The sequence below is a fragment of the Adiantum capillus-veneris genome, chromosome 21 (genome assembly GCF_014529385.1).
Source record: "Adiantum capillus-veneris isolate H3 chromosome 21, ASM1452938v2, whole genome shotgun sequence".
In the NCBI taxonomy this organism is placed as follows: Eukaryota; Viridiplantae; Streptophyta; class Polypodiopsida; order Polypodiales; family Pteridaceae; genus Adiantum; species Adiantum capillus-veneris.
Window position 1 is genome coordinate 107,785,708 of NC_140951.1, and position 16,971 is coordinate 107,802,678.

The 16,971-nt window shown below is 42.8% G+C and overlaps 1 protein-coding gene across 1 annotated transcript in view; it reads right to left on the reverse strand.

Moving 5' to 3' along the window:
• Window positions 1–6,764, reverse strand: part of LOC147431496 (Mal d 1-associated protein) — a 36,187-nt gene extending 29,423 nt beyond the window's left edge. The window contains exon 1 of the mRNA XM_086494080.1: window positions 6,478–6,764. Within this exon, the coding sequence (XP_086350206.1) occupies window positions 6,478–6,728 (251 nt within the window). The 5' untranslated portion in view covers window positions 6,729–6,764. The remainder of the gene's footprint in view (window positions 1–6,477) is intronic.
• Window positions 6,765–16,971: the final 10,207 nt, after the last annotated feature.

Below are 16,971 nucleotides of genomic sequence, written 5' to 3' on the forward strand. Positions count from 1 at the left end.
CATTAAGACCCTCAGTTTTCAGCCCTAAACCTGCAGATTTTCAGCGACAAAGACCCACAGAAAACAGCCCCCAAATCAGCGTTTTTGGACTAATCGCAGATTTCAGCCCATAGAGTTTTTGGACAGCAGATAAAAGATTGCAGATTTCAGCCTTTAGACCGGTGTCGGCATCCCCGTCGTCATCGCCGACATAGCCCAGACTTGCATCAGTCACATGCATTCAGTTTGTACCAGATTGTGCAACCATAAGTAGACCACTCTCACCGACGAGAGTGGGGCCTTCGGAGGAGGGTTTTACGTCTCTGGTGTATCTCTCTTCTCTCTCTATCTCTCATTCTCATACACTTGCACACACAGTGTCCATTCACTTTGTTTGTGATCATAGCATTCTCTCATTAAGAACGGAAGGCTCTACCTTCCATAAGAACAAAAGGAACCTTGAGCACAGTTCGGAGCACTCATCGTGAGCAAAGCGCAAACATTCATTCCGCTACACCTAACATTGGTATCAGAGCTTTGATAGTGTTCTATATCACTCAAGGAAAGAACCACAAGAACCACAGAAAAAAAATTTGCTTGTTGAGGTCGCACGAACCCAAGTTCACTTGGGCGTGTCGATTCCTAATCGTGTTTTTGAAGAGTGACAAGAATCCCAGGAAAGAAGGGCTTGTCCAGCCTCCCCTTGTGCCTCTTTTCACTCATTGAGAGCGGACCATGCACTTAGCGGCCGGCCAATCGACGTGAGGTGGGAAAAAGCAACCTTGGTGTGAGCGCAAGGCCGCCAAGGGGTGAGCCCGCGGAAAAGAGCAGAACTCAGATGAAGAGAAGATCCTTCTCTAACGCGGTTTGCAAGCGAAAGAAAACCTCAAGAACCCAAGACCTGCAAGAACCCAAGTTCCTCATGAACTTAAGAACCCAAGACCCGCAAGAACCCAAGTTCCTCATGAACTTAAGAACCCAAGACCCCAAGAACCCACAAGAACCCACGACTTCAGTGGATGGTCATCACTCGAAGCGGAATGGATACTTCGGTTGGAGGTGATGAGCATGAGAGAGGCGAAAAAGAATTTTCCCCACCAGCAGGTTTTTCCGACCCTCCCCCTTCCCCATCTACGTCAAGGATTGGGCTAACTCTTATGGAGGAGTTGGACCAGTTGTTTCTGGAAAGAAAGTTAGAACGCGAAGAAAGAGAAGCAAAAAGAAAGGCCTACGAAGAAGAAATGGCAGCCATAGAGCGTCAGTACGACTTGGAAGAAAAAGAAAGTCAAGAAAGATTTGATCGCGAGAACAAAACAAGAATGCAAGAGAGGTTGCGACTCTTTTCTCAAGTGCAGGCACAAATGCAAGAGATTCGGGAAAAGGAGACTCTCTCAGTCTCTTCGTCTCCAAAGCACGACACACAGGACTTGCATGATGATAGGCATGATGATTTGAATGATAATGATAAGCATGATGATTTGAATGACAATGACAAGCATGATGATTTGTATGATCAAGACGTGATTGTTCACAAGGATGATGGTTTAGTTGATGTTTTTTCTAGCGAAGCTAACCTCGTTGCAGAGTCGATCAATCACGAAGAATCGATCTTGGCTCTCGAATAGAGGTCCACAGAACCCCCACAGGACAATTCGATCATTCAGGAAGAAGCGATCTTGGCTCTCGAGCCTAGGTCCAAAGCACCCTCACAGGAAGTATTTATGTGTTCGCATGATTGATACGCACGCATTGTTCGAGTGTTTCATTCGTGATCATTTCCTGTATTTTAGTCAGTGTCTTTATGTGATCCCTTTTACTAGGCATGACATATTGTACGTTGAGCACGTTTCACTCATGAATGAGCACGGATATATGCGGATTGTTCATGAAAAGCTGAAAAGTATGAATGTAAGGAAGTCACATTCCATGTCTCTTCCTTGGCACAACACAGTTGTAGAAAGAGCACATGAAAGTATGAGCACCAAGCATGGGCATTTTCGTTGTGAATTGCCAAAGTTGATTGCTCTAGATCATAAGAGAAAGATTCGATCTCATTGTTTGCGTATATGTGGTGAACGGTTTAGCACTCTGTCTATTGGTTCATCTACATTGCATGCACAGTCTTTGAGGAAGACACGACTTTTTCCACTCACTTTACATGGAATAGGTATGTTCATGGTTTTGTGTTGGAAGTGGTTTCAGTAATTTTCAGCCATGGAGATTCTTGAAGAAGAAAGAAGCAGGTCTCTAGACGAAGTTGAAGCATTGAAGGAGCCACAGAAGACTTTGTGTCGCTTTCGGCGCGGCCCAAAGAAGCAAGCATTGCAGACCTTTATGAAGTTCAAGTACCGCATGACCCACACATCAGAGTGGGCCGGCGAAGAGTCCCTTCCAGGATTCCGGATGCTATTGGCGATCTCCCTCGACGCCATACAGTTCGGTATCAGTACCTCACTTTGAAAAGGAGGGGATGTCATGTGACACATCCAACCCTATGTGTCCGTGGACAAGCCACAGCATGATCAAGGTTCAATCAATCCAGTCAGTCTAGATTTAGAAGTGATCTAGCACTTTTGTGAGTCTATTCGTAGACCGTGCATGCCCAGTCACTTAGTGTAGATGCATATCCTCTGGTTGTACACAGCATGATCATCAGTATTCCCATCAGAATCCATCAGATTCCATCAAGGGAATTTTCCAGTGCAATTAGCCTATTTTACCTATTTTTGACATTTTTCACTTATTAATTTAAGTGACTTTCCAACAAAAGTAGGTAGGGCACTTTGGGTAAGAAAATATATAAGCAAACTAGAGCTAGCACTAAATGGCAGAAGAGGCAACAGGAGCTAAGCTCAGCAGGCAACTTTCCAACAAGAACTTGGTGGTCTCCCCTCCAAGCAAGGACCTTCCCCTAGCGTTTCCTTCAACAGCATTCACTAGCATTTTCAGCATCTGCAACATTGCCATCACCTTCCACAGCCTTGCGTTTTTGCATCAGGGCACCATCACCAAGGAACCCCTGCAACTAGCGTTTTTGCATCCCTAGCGTTTTTGCAACCTACAACGTTAGCAGAATTTCAGCCTTGACAGACCTCAGCATGCAGCGTTTTTCAGCCATGAAGAACCGGTAAGATCAGCCCCGAAAAGAGTAGCAGATTCAAGCCATAAAGACCATCAGTTTTCAGCCTTTAAGACCCTCAGTTTCAGCCCTAAACCTGCAGATTTTCAGCGACAAAGACCCACAGAAAACAGCCCCCAAATCAGCGTTTTTGGAATAATCGCAGATTTCAACCCATAACGTTTTTGGACAGCAGATAAAAGATTGCAGATTTCAGCCTTTAGACCGGTGTCGTCATCCCCGTCGTCATCGCCGACATAGCCCAGACTTGCATCAGTCACATGCATTCAGTTTGTACCAGATTGTGCAATCATAAGTAGACTACTCTCGCCGACGAGAGTGGGGCCTTCGGAGGAGGGTTTTACGTCTCTGGTGTCGTATCTCTCTTCTCTCTCTATCTCTCAGTCTCATACACTTGCACGCACAGTGTCCATTCACTTTGTTTGTGATCATAGCATTCTCTCATTAAGAACGGAAGGCTCTACCTTCCATAAGAACAAAAGGAACCTTGAGCACAGTTCGGAGCACTCATCTTGAGCAAAGCGCAAACATTCATTCCGCTGCACCTAACAAACAGACTCACAAAAGTGCCAGATCACTTCCTATTCTAGACTGATTGAACTGAACTGAACCCAACCCAACCCAACCCATATCATGAAGTAGCTTGTCCACGTACACATAGGGTTAGATGTGCACGTGACACCATAGGGCTTAGGAAGGGCAAGAGAACTGCTAGCCAAAACCCAAGGCTAAACATGGCTAAACACAACCCAACATGAGAAAACAACCTCACACTGGCCGAGCACAGCCACAAAACAGCCCTCACTCCCTAATACCTGTCCCCGAGAGTCCCATACCACCCAGCCTCATCTCCTCGAGGTGACCTCGCGCACTCCTAGCATCACGGCCTAACCACTGGCAGTCTACCAGTGGGGGTTAATAACTACAAATGAGGCCTTGGCCTCCCTTTTATAATAATGGCCGGCCACGTTGGCTAGGTTCACACTACGTCCGCCCGCACACTGGACACCCATCCCGATGCCATCTAGGCTAAATCCCGTCTCTTGTAAGAGGGACATGAAATACTTCCCCCCTTAAGAACCATTGATGTCCTCGTCAATGAAGTGGGGATATCGAGCTTTCAAAGCTCTAATCGATTCCCAAGTAGCGAACCTTACATATTGACCCTTCCATTTAATTAAGTACTGGTCATAAGACTTCTGGTGTGAATGATGGATACGATGATCTAAAACCGCCTCTGGTTCTAGAGGAATATACCATAGTTACAGGAAATGGCCATTTTCAAGTCCCCCTCCCATCCCAATTTCATGTTCCGGATTCCCGTTCCCCGTTCCGATTTCCCGTTCTGGGTAACTATGGAATATACTCAGTTTTCATATCTTGCCATACATTTTCCTCGATAGGCAAAACAATGTCAGCTTAGCCTAATTTTTCTTTAAGGCGGCTAACATGAAACATTGGATGCACACTAACATCCGAAGGAAGAGCCAGTTTATAGGCAACCTGGCCAAATTTCTTTGTGATCAAGAATGTACCACAATATCTAGTTGAAAGCTTATAATGCTTTCCCATTCACATAGTTTGGAATCCTTGGGTATCTTCAGATAGACACATTGTCCCACCTCTCGAGTCCTTGGAGATCTTTTCTGATTAGCATAAGTAGTAACTCAATCAGAAGCCGTCCTTACACTATCCTTAGCCAATTCGAGCATTTTTTGCATATCATACAAGAAATCACAAGCTTGGCGATCCTCGATTTTCTCTAAGCCAATAGCAATAAGGGACTTAGGCTCAAATCCATACATCAGCATGAATGGGCTTAATCCAGTAGCAAATTGCTAGCACTATTGTAGGCAAACTCTAATTGTAGAAGATACCTTTCAGAATCAAACTGCTTGTGAGAGACATAAGCTCTCAACATGTCCTAACGTCTGATTCATCCTCTCAGTTTGTCAATCGGACTCAGGATGGTCAAAAGACAACATACTCAACTTCGCCCGACGGTGAGCAAACACATCTTGCCAAAATCGCCTACTTAGTATCTCAATCCTCTAGCAAACCATACTGCTTGTAAAGCTGATTGACAAATAAAACCACCAACTCATGGTTTTTTACTGTCGACTTCGTTGATATAAATTTCGCCATTTTTGTAAGTCTATCGACCACAACCCAAATGGCGTCATTGCCCCGACTAGTATTTGGCAAACCAACAATGAAGTCCTATGAAAATACTATGCCACTTGGCATCTGAGATTTCTAATGGATGTAGCAAGCAAGCTTTCCTAAGGCACTCTGCCTTGTGGACCTGACACAAAGTGCATCTCTTCACATAGCTCTCTCTCTCTCTATGTAAGAGCGCATCCTTGGCCAATACAAATATCTCTTGACCAAAACCAAAGTTCTTTAGATGCCTGGGTGCCCAACGCTAGGAACATCGTGGCATTTGAACCAGAAACATGTTCCATGAGTGGTTGCATACTTGAAGACCTCTGCTTCAAACAATATCTTTAGGTAGACTGCAACAATACCGTTCCATTTTCTCTTTCAAAGAGACTATTTGAAAGAATCCATTGGTAGAAACATATCCAAATATCTTTGTAAGTGGATACGCAAATGATTTGCCAGCCGGTAGATTCATACTAAAGATGGTGGATCTATACTGAAGATCTTTACCTTCTCTAGGGTTACAAATCAAAAGAAATCACTTTCGTTCTTATAACAGTTTGACAATATCTATTCACTTGGAAACTCATGCTTCAAGAATATGGTAAGCCTTCAAGAATATTTTTGCTCGCACTTACCACATATCTCTCTTTGAGGTGCAACTAATTGTAAAGTGGGGTAATTTGAAGATGGTTTCCACAAAGACTTCAAACGATCACAATCAAAGATTTTGAGACGAGTATCTACCAATTTCGTTCTTTAAAATCTAACCTTGGAAGATCAGTGTGAAAAATATACTATTGGGTTGCTTTGACCACCACAAGAGTATTGCCTTTCTAGATAGTGACCACTATGCAAGAGCTCATGGAAAAAGAAATACTAATGTACTAACTTTCACATTTCATTCATTTAACAAACAACATACCAATTTCATTTGTACCATGCAATCTCTTTCGAGTTCCAAGAGTTATCACAAGGACTGGCGCATGCATGGATGTCAGCTTGTAGACACAATCTCACATAAAAATGCTCCACACAAATTCTTCATATCTCACATCGTCAAAATCGCATGAATTTCAGCTTCTCAGTTGAAAAAATTCTACCTAAAGTACGTAAATCTCACAACGTCTTAAAACACATTTCTTCAAATCTGACAGCAGGACACAAACAATGGGGAAACAAACCAGGGCACTCACTTTCCGAGGCAGTTCCTGAGGATCTGTTCTGTCTTCTCGCATTTCTTGACGGGCTTACCATCACTAGCGTGATCAAGAAAACACCTGGATTTCACCACCTTGGTATAAGAGCAACCATCATCGTTTTGCGGAAAAGAGCTGCCATCGCCAGACCCAGTAGGATAGGCAGACGATGAGGCCCAGGAGGACGAGGGGAAACCGAAGCGCAGAAAGTCGCGAAAGCCAGACGGCACAGAATCTCGCCACGGCATTGCAGCAGATACCCTTTGACGTAAGAGTTAACAAGACAGCAAAGAAGAAGACGAATTTATCCTATCTTTACTTGGGGAAAATTACCAAAATACACCTCTAATTTGTGGAAATTCCCAAAATACCCCTTAAATTTCAAAAATTCCCAAAACACCCCCAATATTTAGTCAAAAATTCCCAAAATGCCCTTCAAATTTTCCACCCAAAATGCCCCTGGTCATGAGATGAAATTTTTTGAAAGATAAAAAACTTTGTAGCTTTTCATAAGAAGGCTAATTGTCTATCAATACAAGATGCTAAAACTAGAATTTGAGTCGGCTATGTAGGCTTTGGAGATGAATTGCTTCATTATTTTTAGACATAATTTCCCTTTTTGCGAAGTAATTTGTGACAAATTACACGCTAAGCACTAAAAAACGGATCTTAATTGTCAAAAAGGAATAAAGATAAAAAAATCTTGAACAATCCAACCAAAATAGATACATGGATATTTTCATAATTTTTGAAATTTGAGGGGTATATTGGGAATTTCCACAAATTAGAGGGGTATTTTGGAATTTTCCCCTTAACTTACTTGGTAAGCCTAATGAGTAACTTTACCTGAAACGTGGCGGCCGCTTGGCATGATCTACTCCATTGCCCTTCCCTTGAATCCAACGGACAATATCCATTGTTGAGGGACGAGTGTCTGATCGCTTGCTTTTTCTTAGTGTTGATTGTTAATCAGATTGTCACCTGCTTTTCCTTCATGGCTCGGTCCTACGTAAATCAACCCTCAGCAATCATTGCTAAGCTCACCATGCGGCCAACTCATCCGCGGTCCACACCTATGGTTCACCAAAGGGGGGTGGCTTCCAGGATGCACCCCACATCACCACAAGCATGCTTCAACACACGGATGCCTTCTCTCTCTGTAGACTTCTCACATCTTCCTCTACTCCTCTCTCTCATACTTCCCTTCCCCAAGCTTCAAGTCCTCGTCGTCAGTTCTAGGCCTTATTTTCACGGCGCTGGTTGCAAATGAGGGTTATTGTGTATGTATGGCATGCCGAGGAAATGTCCCAATCCAGAGTCATGGGAAAGATGAAAGCTGGTCAGAAGGTCGGAAGCTCAATCTGCATGTGCATGTTGCAATAGTCAAAAGCACGTGATGGCCTACGAGCACGCAACACGAACAATACTATAGTTGAAGTATCCCATGGTAGTCATGATAGCGAAAGAGAACTTGAAAGTTGATGCTGGAGATCACAATAGACATGATCGGTATGAAAGATGAAGAGACCATGAAAGAGAGGATGAATATAGAAGGGGATGAACCAACCTACTTAAGAGGTCAAACAAGATACTCCATTTATGTGTCTTTTGGAGAAAAATATTATGCTTCGCAATGCTTTGATCAATATGTATGCCGAATGTGGTGCCCTTGGGAAAGCACATCAAGTTCTTAATGAGCTTTATGTTCAAATTTTCATTGTTTCATGTCCCATCTTCTGCTTTTTCCTCCTTGGATGTCAATAGACCAATTTGAAAGACCATCTCACGTCTGAACCACTTTCATGTCCAGCTTAGTTTAGTGGATTTCCACAAAGTTAATATTGCTTCAAACAGTTTGAAACAATAAGACGAGGCGTCTCCCAGCTCAATATTTGCAACGTAATGATTGAGCGATTCTTCTATAATGATTACGTCAAAAGTTATGAACTGAGAACTTGTCACTACAATAAAACCTACACGGTCTATAACGTAGAACATAAAGTTATTACTACTTCTCTTTCCTCGAATCAAATTTTTAAACAAATGCAAGTATGGTTTGCAAGACGCTTGTAGAAAAGCAGCCATGACTCTTTTTATAGTAGAACCCTGACATAGAACATAAAGTTAGTTCTGATTCTCTTTACACTTAATCAATATCTTGTATCTTTTGTATTTGCCTTGACTCATGTTTTGTGTCTAACAGAGAGGATATATATTCACAATAGTGGACATTTTGACTACACAAGCACAACTCCATCTCGACAACATTGCAAAGATCCGTAATCTGCATCCAATCCCCTATGCCTATACATTTGCTTGGTGCAACACATAAATGCTACGGGGTAGGGCACGGCTTCCGTTTCTTACTATTTCTAGAGAGACCATAGTGCCAACTCTCCACCATAATTATATATGGCACTTTTGCATGAGGTGCACTGTATATTTAGCATTTTCACTTTGCACCTAACTACAAGAAGAAATGTTTAACTATTCACATTGCTTTTATGTAGCTTGATTCAAACATTGTCCTCCGGTTTGCACAATTGGATGACACACGTATACAGTTACTAGGTCGGTAGTGCATTTTAATTTTTATAGTCTGTTCATGCTTTCTCTATTTTTTTGATTTTGTCAATGCTTCCTTAAGTTTAGCTTAGCCACATGGTTTCCTCGCTAGTGCATGCCCAATCTCGATCATTGAATCTATACATCATAGACACGAACTTCTTCTCTCACAATTTGGCAATTCAACTTATGTATTGCAGTACTAAATTTAATCTCTACATATTTACTTTATTCCTAAGTGGTTGGTGTGAATCTACGTATGTGCTTGTTTGGCAATGCATCTTATATATTGGACCCCAATGTTCTCCTCTGAATAACCATTTTGTAGCACGAGGACAACCCTTTATCCCAGTGTTTTCCTTTTCAAATATGTTTTGGACTAGCTTCTGTGATCGCGGCCAAGACTTTGTACAAAGTGCCAATGCACTTTGTACTTTGTGTACTTTAGTACTAGATGCTTGATGTCAATTTGTGTATGTCCTGTTATGCTCTATAGCAAGGCCCACCAAGCAAGACTAGTTGATTACTTGGTGAGCAAAAGGCACTTTTCCCAAATGAGGCCAAGGCGTTAAGCCACTTGGTTCAATCATAACCATTGATTAGGACTTTAATCCAACGTTTTGTTATTGCCTATGTTCCAACGTTGAAAAACACCAACGTTCCCTGCGTTCCAACCTTGAAAAGCACCAACATGATCTCTCATATGCTTTTGCATCGAAGACCCCTCCTCACCAAGAAGCTTGAGACATCATCATCCCTGCTTTCGACACTCACCCCAACAACAAGCTCGACTCCAACGCAGGTCCCCCTCTACCTACGTCCCCAGCCTACTTATTCAAGTCTAAGCTCCCCAACATATACATATTTGACCATCTTTCGCTCATGCAATATTGCCTGCAGAGGGCTCACCAGATTGTGCCATGCCTTGCAACGTCGATGCTACCTGCACTACAATTGATGCTCGACTCATGATCAATATCTTTGTCAACTCGTTGCGTGAGCCCACCTACTACTCAACTAAGTGTCTCTATGCTGCTATCTCTATGCCACGAAAACACACACACACAAACACAAACACACACATGCATGCACGTACACACACGCACACGTGCGCGTACACACACACACAAACACAAACACAAACTCGTTGCGTGAGCCCACCTACTACTCAAGTAAGTGTCTCTATGCTGCTATCTCTATGCCATGAAAACACACACACACACACACACACACACACACACAAACACAAACACACACATGCATGCACGTACACACACGCACACCTGCGCGTACACACACAAACACAGGGGGAGAGAGAGAGAGAGAGAGAGAGAGAGAGAGAGAGAGAGTTCCTGAATTGTTAAGAAGGCTGGGCACAAGAAGGTTGCTGCCAGCAAGAGAACACAAGAACAAAGCTACGGCCAAAACCCCCATTTTAGAGTCGTTGTGCAAGCGATCTATGATCAGATGAACATTGACACATACAACTACTTAATAATTAGGATAGTCCTTACCTACTATGGATCAAAATTGGGTATCCCCTTACAATGTATCAAAAGCTCAAATAAAATTCCCACGACCAAGTGAATTTCCTTTGATCTCTATTGTATTCATTTCCACATTGGGTTCTTCTAAATCTCATCCCTTCTGCTAAGGGAGACATTAGCGAAGGGTTCTATTGATTGTTGCACTAATTCTAGGGTTGCTTCACGCCTAGATGCATTCACAGCTAGCTCATCCATATTATTGCCTCTGCAAGGCACGTCTTTCCGCCTACTTTTGAAGTATCTCATGGTCTAAATAACGCTCATTAGAGCCATGAAGACCTGCAACAATGACTATGCTATACATAAAAAATTCCAACACAAATTTATTCGCAATCCAAATAACGCCCCCCAGAGCCATGGCAACACACACACACACACACACACACACACACACACACACACACATACATACACGGAGAGAGAGAGAGAGAGAGAGAGAGAGAGAGAGAGAGAGTAACTTTTCTATTGATGTCTTCTAAAGGCTATATTGACCTATGAGACCAGAGAGACATCATGGTGAATTTGATACAAGGTCTCCATGAAACGAAAGAAAGAAACTAACTCAACAAAAATACTACTAGAGCTATAAAAGGTGGGTATTAAGAGCGTGAGAGATACATATACAAAAAGTGGTGTGCATCTCACAAAATGGTGGATATGTGATGGCTCGCATCTGATCGTTGCCAATGTCCTCCACGATGAGAGTCTGTGCAGGGTGTCTCCCATATAGATATGATCCTCTGTTGCAACCTCCTCCATTGATGGGAGCATCCCCTCATCCTGAGCCTCCTAGATCTTCGTAGCTTTGTTGCTCGATTATTCAATATACCTGTGCTAGTGATGTGCCTTGTATCCCTCCTCTTTGGCTGGTCTTGTCTCTACTCAATCTTTGGATGAAAGAACATTGTGATCTGTCTTTGGGTCTCTCTCTCTCTCTCTCTCTCTCTCTCTCTCTCTCTCTCTCTCTCTCTCTCTCTCTCTCTCTCTCTCATTCTCAGTAACCTTGCTCGATGTCGTTGAATCTCCAATAGGTAGAGGCCAAGACATCTCTGATCCTAGTATCTCATAACTCTAGATAGAGGCCCAAAACCCTCTCTAAACAGGCAATAAAAATGGCCACGTATCTCACAGTATGCTATATATTGGCATATATAATGAAGCTCTTCCTGTGATCTCTCTGACACAGTTGGCATAACCTAGCCTCATATGAAATGCCTCAATATTGGCTAATCTCTCTCCAAATGATGTGATGATGTTTGAATCTGTCTAAATTGTACATCGTAATCCATGGTACAACTAAGTGTCCATGTAGGCATGTCAGGACAAGGATCCTAAGGAGCAAGGCTCGACCTAAGGGGTCAGGGACCTGAGCCAGGGGCTTGAATTGGACCATTGTGGATAGGGGATCCGAATTATGGCTAGGGCTAGGAGCCGGCCTATATATAGAGTGTTAGGGCGGTGGATCCGGCATCTCAATCTCCTAGGTCTTATATTGGTATCAGAGCTCAAGGGAGGGGAGAGCTATGGAGGAGGGGGAAGGACTAGCAAAGCTTCTCTCTCTCTCTCTCTCTCTCTCTCTCTCTCTCTCTCTCTCTCTCTCTCTCTCTCTCTCTCTCTCTCTCTCTCTCTCTCTCTCTCTCTCTCTCTCTCTCTCTCTCTCTCTCTCTCTCTCTCTCTCGTTTTCAGGAGTAGGTTGTGCATGGTCTTGCATGATCATGCAATCCGTGGTGTGCTAGGCGGCTAAGCAGGAGGTCGGGGTCAAGGCACACGCGTGTGCACAGCCTCTTACGAGGGAGAGAGACACCGGAGACTAGGCCAAAATTGAGTGTGGTCAGGCTCTTTGGAATCGCATTGCAGAGTGGAGGAAGGTTTGTCATGGCGGCACTCGCCGGGAAGCAACACAGAGTGGCTTGCTCATCCCCTGCCTTTCGGCGCACTTTCAGGTACGCCATAGCTCAAATTCTTTTGGGGGGGGAGCCTGAGGGTTCACACTCGGCGCTTGGGTGGACACAATGTTGATTACAAAAATTCTTTAAGGGAGGGTGCCCACCCGACACACCTGCTTCTGCCTTCTCTTCTAACAAGCACTAAGGGGAGCATGGATTTTGGGGTGAAGGTGAAGGACAAAAATTCCTGCAGTAGCAGTGCTGCAAAAATTTTGGTGTTTTTGAAGCTTCTTCAAAAAATTTGGGCAAGTGATATCTCAAACAGCCATGAGCACTGGTCAAATGGATTATGTACGCAAGGTTTTGTAGAGCCGAGTTTACATCAGCATAGCTCTCAAGGAGGGAAAATCTCTTACCTTTCAAGGCGGATTAGTAAGCACGTTTAAATCCACGATTTCACTTCTGCATTTTAATAGTTTTTGCAGAACTATCCAAAGAAAAGACAAGCCTGTGGTGATGCAAAGGCAAGGCCTTTTGTTACCCTTGATGACAGGTGCCAAAGGTTTGGCATCATACCTCTTTGTTGTTCAAGTAATTACTTGAAAAGGTCAATAATTACAAGGGTTAATTTTCCTTTACTCCGCAACTGCCTTAAGACATATTATGGGAGCAAGGCTCCATATACAAACATTCAAGAAACTGACTTGCGTATTACGTCGGCTATTATATTTTTGATGTCTCCTCCTTGTGCTACCTAACAGGAAGGGGAAAGCAAGGCTTTCAAGAGCACATCTCCATGCATTAGATGCATAATCACTTCAAAGCCATTGTCGCTTGCCAAGGAGCAGGCAATATCAATACACAAGTACATTGGAAATAACATTGACATCCATAGCTAGTTGACCACCACACATACGAGATGCTATGACTTTGCATGTCAAGGGCAGTCAATAGCATTTGGCAATAGTTGGCTCTTGATACCTAAGTTGTAAATGCTATCTCTATCAATATTGGGCAATCTCATGACTGTCAATAAGCTGCACGACTTGGCAAGGCCGATTCTCTATGAAATTTTGACAAAGTCGACTTTCTTTTGCTATGACATTGTCAATGGGCAAGAGTATTAGTAGCTATGAGCACCAGAACTCCACAAGTACTTATGTGAAGCAAGGCTTCCCTTTCAGCATTTGGCATAGCAGTTTCCAAAGTTTGGCATATGCTATAGTATACGAACTTGGGGAAACTTGCCAAGATGTCTACAAGTTTTTAAATCACATGAGGACGTATATGATACTTACGCTAACTCACTTGAGCAACAAATATGGCTAGGAGCCACATTTAAGCAAGTTCTTATTTCAAAAACTCAAGACAACTAGCCAGAGCAAGGCAACCATGTTAGACAATTTCAAGTTTTCTTGTTTTTCTACATTTTAACTTTTAAGTTGGCAAAGATTGCCTATTGTACAAAGAAAAGTGCTTTGACAGCATTTATGAGAAGCAAGGCTTCTGACCCGTGCCAAGATCCTGCCGTTGACTTCAAATGAACGACATTGGCACACAGTCCTGGACATTCGACAACATGAGGATATAAGCTCACAATTTACGTATGACACGGCAAACTGTGATGTATATTCGTTCTAAATGGAGCCTACACAGTATGTTGGATAGGAGCCAGCAACACATGATGGTTGCATATAGACAACAATGTGGAAAATCAAGATGTTACTCTTGGTTTCATTGAACCTCCTACTGAATCATGTTCCGGTCAAGTGAACATCTGGATCCATGAAGGATGCCACTGTGGAAAACGTTAGTGTATCACCACTCTTGTTTTTGAGGACAAAACGCTTCTCCAAGGGGGAAGTAATGTCAGGTAAAGGATCCTAAGGAGCAAGGCTTGACCTAGGGGGTCACGGACCTGAATGAGGGGCTCGGAATCGACCAGTGTGGGCTGAGGATCTGAATTATGGCCAGGGCTAGGAGCAGGCCTATATATAGGGTGGTAGGGTGGTGGATCTGGCATCTCAGTCTCCTAGGTGTTATAAGGCAAGCCTAGATGAGAACCCATTCTCTGTGAGCTAGAGGAAATGCTCTCTATATGTAGTCATCTTTGTGCCCAACTCCTATATACGTTGTACTCATGTCCTCTGCGTATCGAGCTAACACAAATCTTGTCATATAAGTCTAGTGAGGACCTCCCTCCGTTTGTATGAGAGAAAAAGAGTGCACCTAGAGAATAAGGAAGTGGGGGGGCTTATCCATAATGAAACCATGTAGCTCAAACCATGTTTCCAACTGTGCATACAAACATGACGTATTGTTTACCCGTGGGTCAACATCACGATAACTCAACAAAGTCCTATTTTTTGAGAGTTATGAATAACTACAAAATTATGGTTAAAAACATCATTTGTAATTAGTAGCTAGTCTAGTTGCAGAAGCCGAGGTGCAATGGCACTTCCAAATTGTATATACAAAGCCATCTTACCCCTTGAAATCTATTTTAGGTTTAACATATGGTGGCCTTAGTATATAAGGTACCTAGGTCATTCTGTAAAGAGAACTTTTATCATAATCTAAGTTTTAAGCTGCCATCGACTGTGTGTGAGAGAGGAACAGAGAGAGCATGAGCTTCATCCTGATTCTACTCCCCGTTCTCTCATGACATTGGAGAACCAACAACACCATTGTGCTAGGCTCGGTGAGAGCTACATGACAACGCCAAGCATTCCACGTGAGACGGAGCACATGTGCTGATGCATTTATGAGCCATTTATGGTCGTACGTGTATCAAATGATGTCTATTTCTTGCTTGCAAGTAGTCATTATAATTGTGGCAACATAAGCTACGCATAGGTACTCATAGATTTCAGTTTCTGGCACTTCCAAAATTTGGCTCTGTCTTCACACGTGTTTTCTGCAGATGGGTCTAGAGTGAGGGTTTTGAGTGTAGAGGCTTTGGGATCGGTGTATCCTAGTTAGGGGATGGTGTTCCTTAAGTTTCATACGATTATGATATGATTTAGTGAGTTCCCTTCTGTTTGTGTGCATGTGGGTTGGTGGTGTAGTTGAGAGCAAGGAGATTCTAGATTGTGACTTAGTTGGTCTTCCAGAGTGTTGTATGTGTGGGATGGTCTCAGCCTGACAAGAGAAAGAGATTTCCTCCGTGTGCCGATCGTGTCATATGTGTCCTCAATTGACATTATGTTGATCTAGGTTGTGTTGCATACACTTTATAGGTGTTGTGATTTGCTCCCGCAACATTGACGCCATTGCCCGGATACAAGGAATTAGGTAGATATTCCTACTAACACTCGTGTGACGGTTGTTTGCTTTAGTTTCGACTAAAGAACTCATTTTTTTAAAGTGGATCCGGAAGAAGTTATTCCGAGATCAAGTGGATAGCCAGGAAGCGTGTGTCTTGCCGAGGGTCTACGACTAGGTAGATTTAGTTAGGATTTGTAGTATTAGTTGTAAATTAGAGTAGTTGTTGGTGGTCGAGTGATTTGTGAGGAGATAAAAGCGTTTTCTAGTCCATGTGTGGCATTGAAGCGATTTTCTACTCATAGATGCAAAACCCCATATGATTTGTAGGAGTAGCTTTAGGTAAGTGATCTGATTTTGATATAGAGCTATTTATCACTGATTTATTTGTTGAAGTGCTTGTTTGTATTTAGAATCTCTAAAAAGTCTACTTTTGAGGATAAAAATGTAATAAACATATTTCTATGACATCTTTTCATGATGACTAATTGGTGCTGAGCATATAAGAGGGCACGTGCAAGGGTTCTGTGAATAAAATCTACAACTTCTCAAGACCTGGACATCATACGCGTATGATGTCTCAAGGGGCATCTGGAGACCACATTTGAAAAATTTGATTGCACTAGAGTGTTCAGAAGGGGGTTGTACCCTATGTACACCTTGAGACTAGTGTTTTGAACCACTCGTGACACCCAAAAGACAAAAGACAAAAGACGGAGTGTCTGAAATGTAAAAGAGAAAAAATTGTGATTCTGAGCACATTTTTGCATGAAAATTGGTAGAAGCGCTTGAAAACCAGTGCTGGAGACTTGGGGATGCCTGTGAATGAATTCTCTCCAAAAATTCATCAGCAGACATCATACGTGTATGATGTCTGAAGGGTGATTTGGTAGTAAAGTTGAACTTTTGACATTATACCCATCTTTTGCATGTTGTGTAGAGCACATACACCAAATTTCATATCATTTGGGCTTATAGATTGAAAACTGCGGGGATTTTACTCTTTCGGGGGATCTCCTTGTCAAAAGTGACGATTCTGTGTATTTTTTAGTTCCAAAATTTGTTGTGAGCACATATTCTTGTTCTACACATGAAGGGGCACCTGTGGTAGAAACATAACTAAATTCTGACCACTTGGATCTTAGAGGCCAGATCTAAGGTCAAAAGTTACAATTGAGTGCACCCTTGTGATCTAGAGCATTTAGGAAGCATATGGGCCAAAATTCATT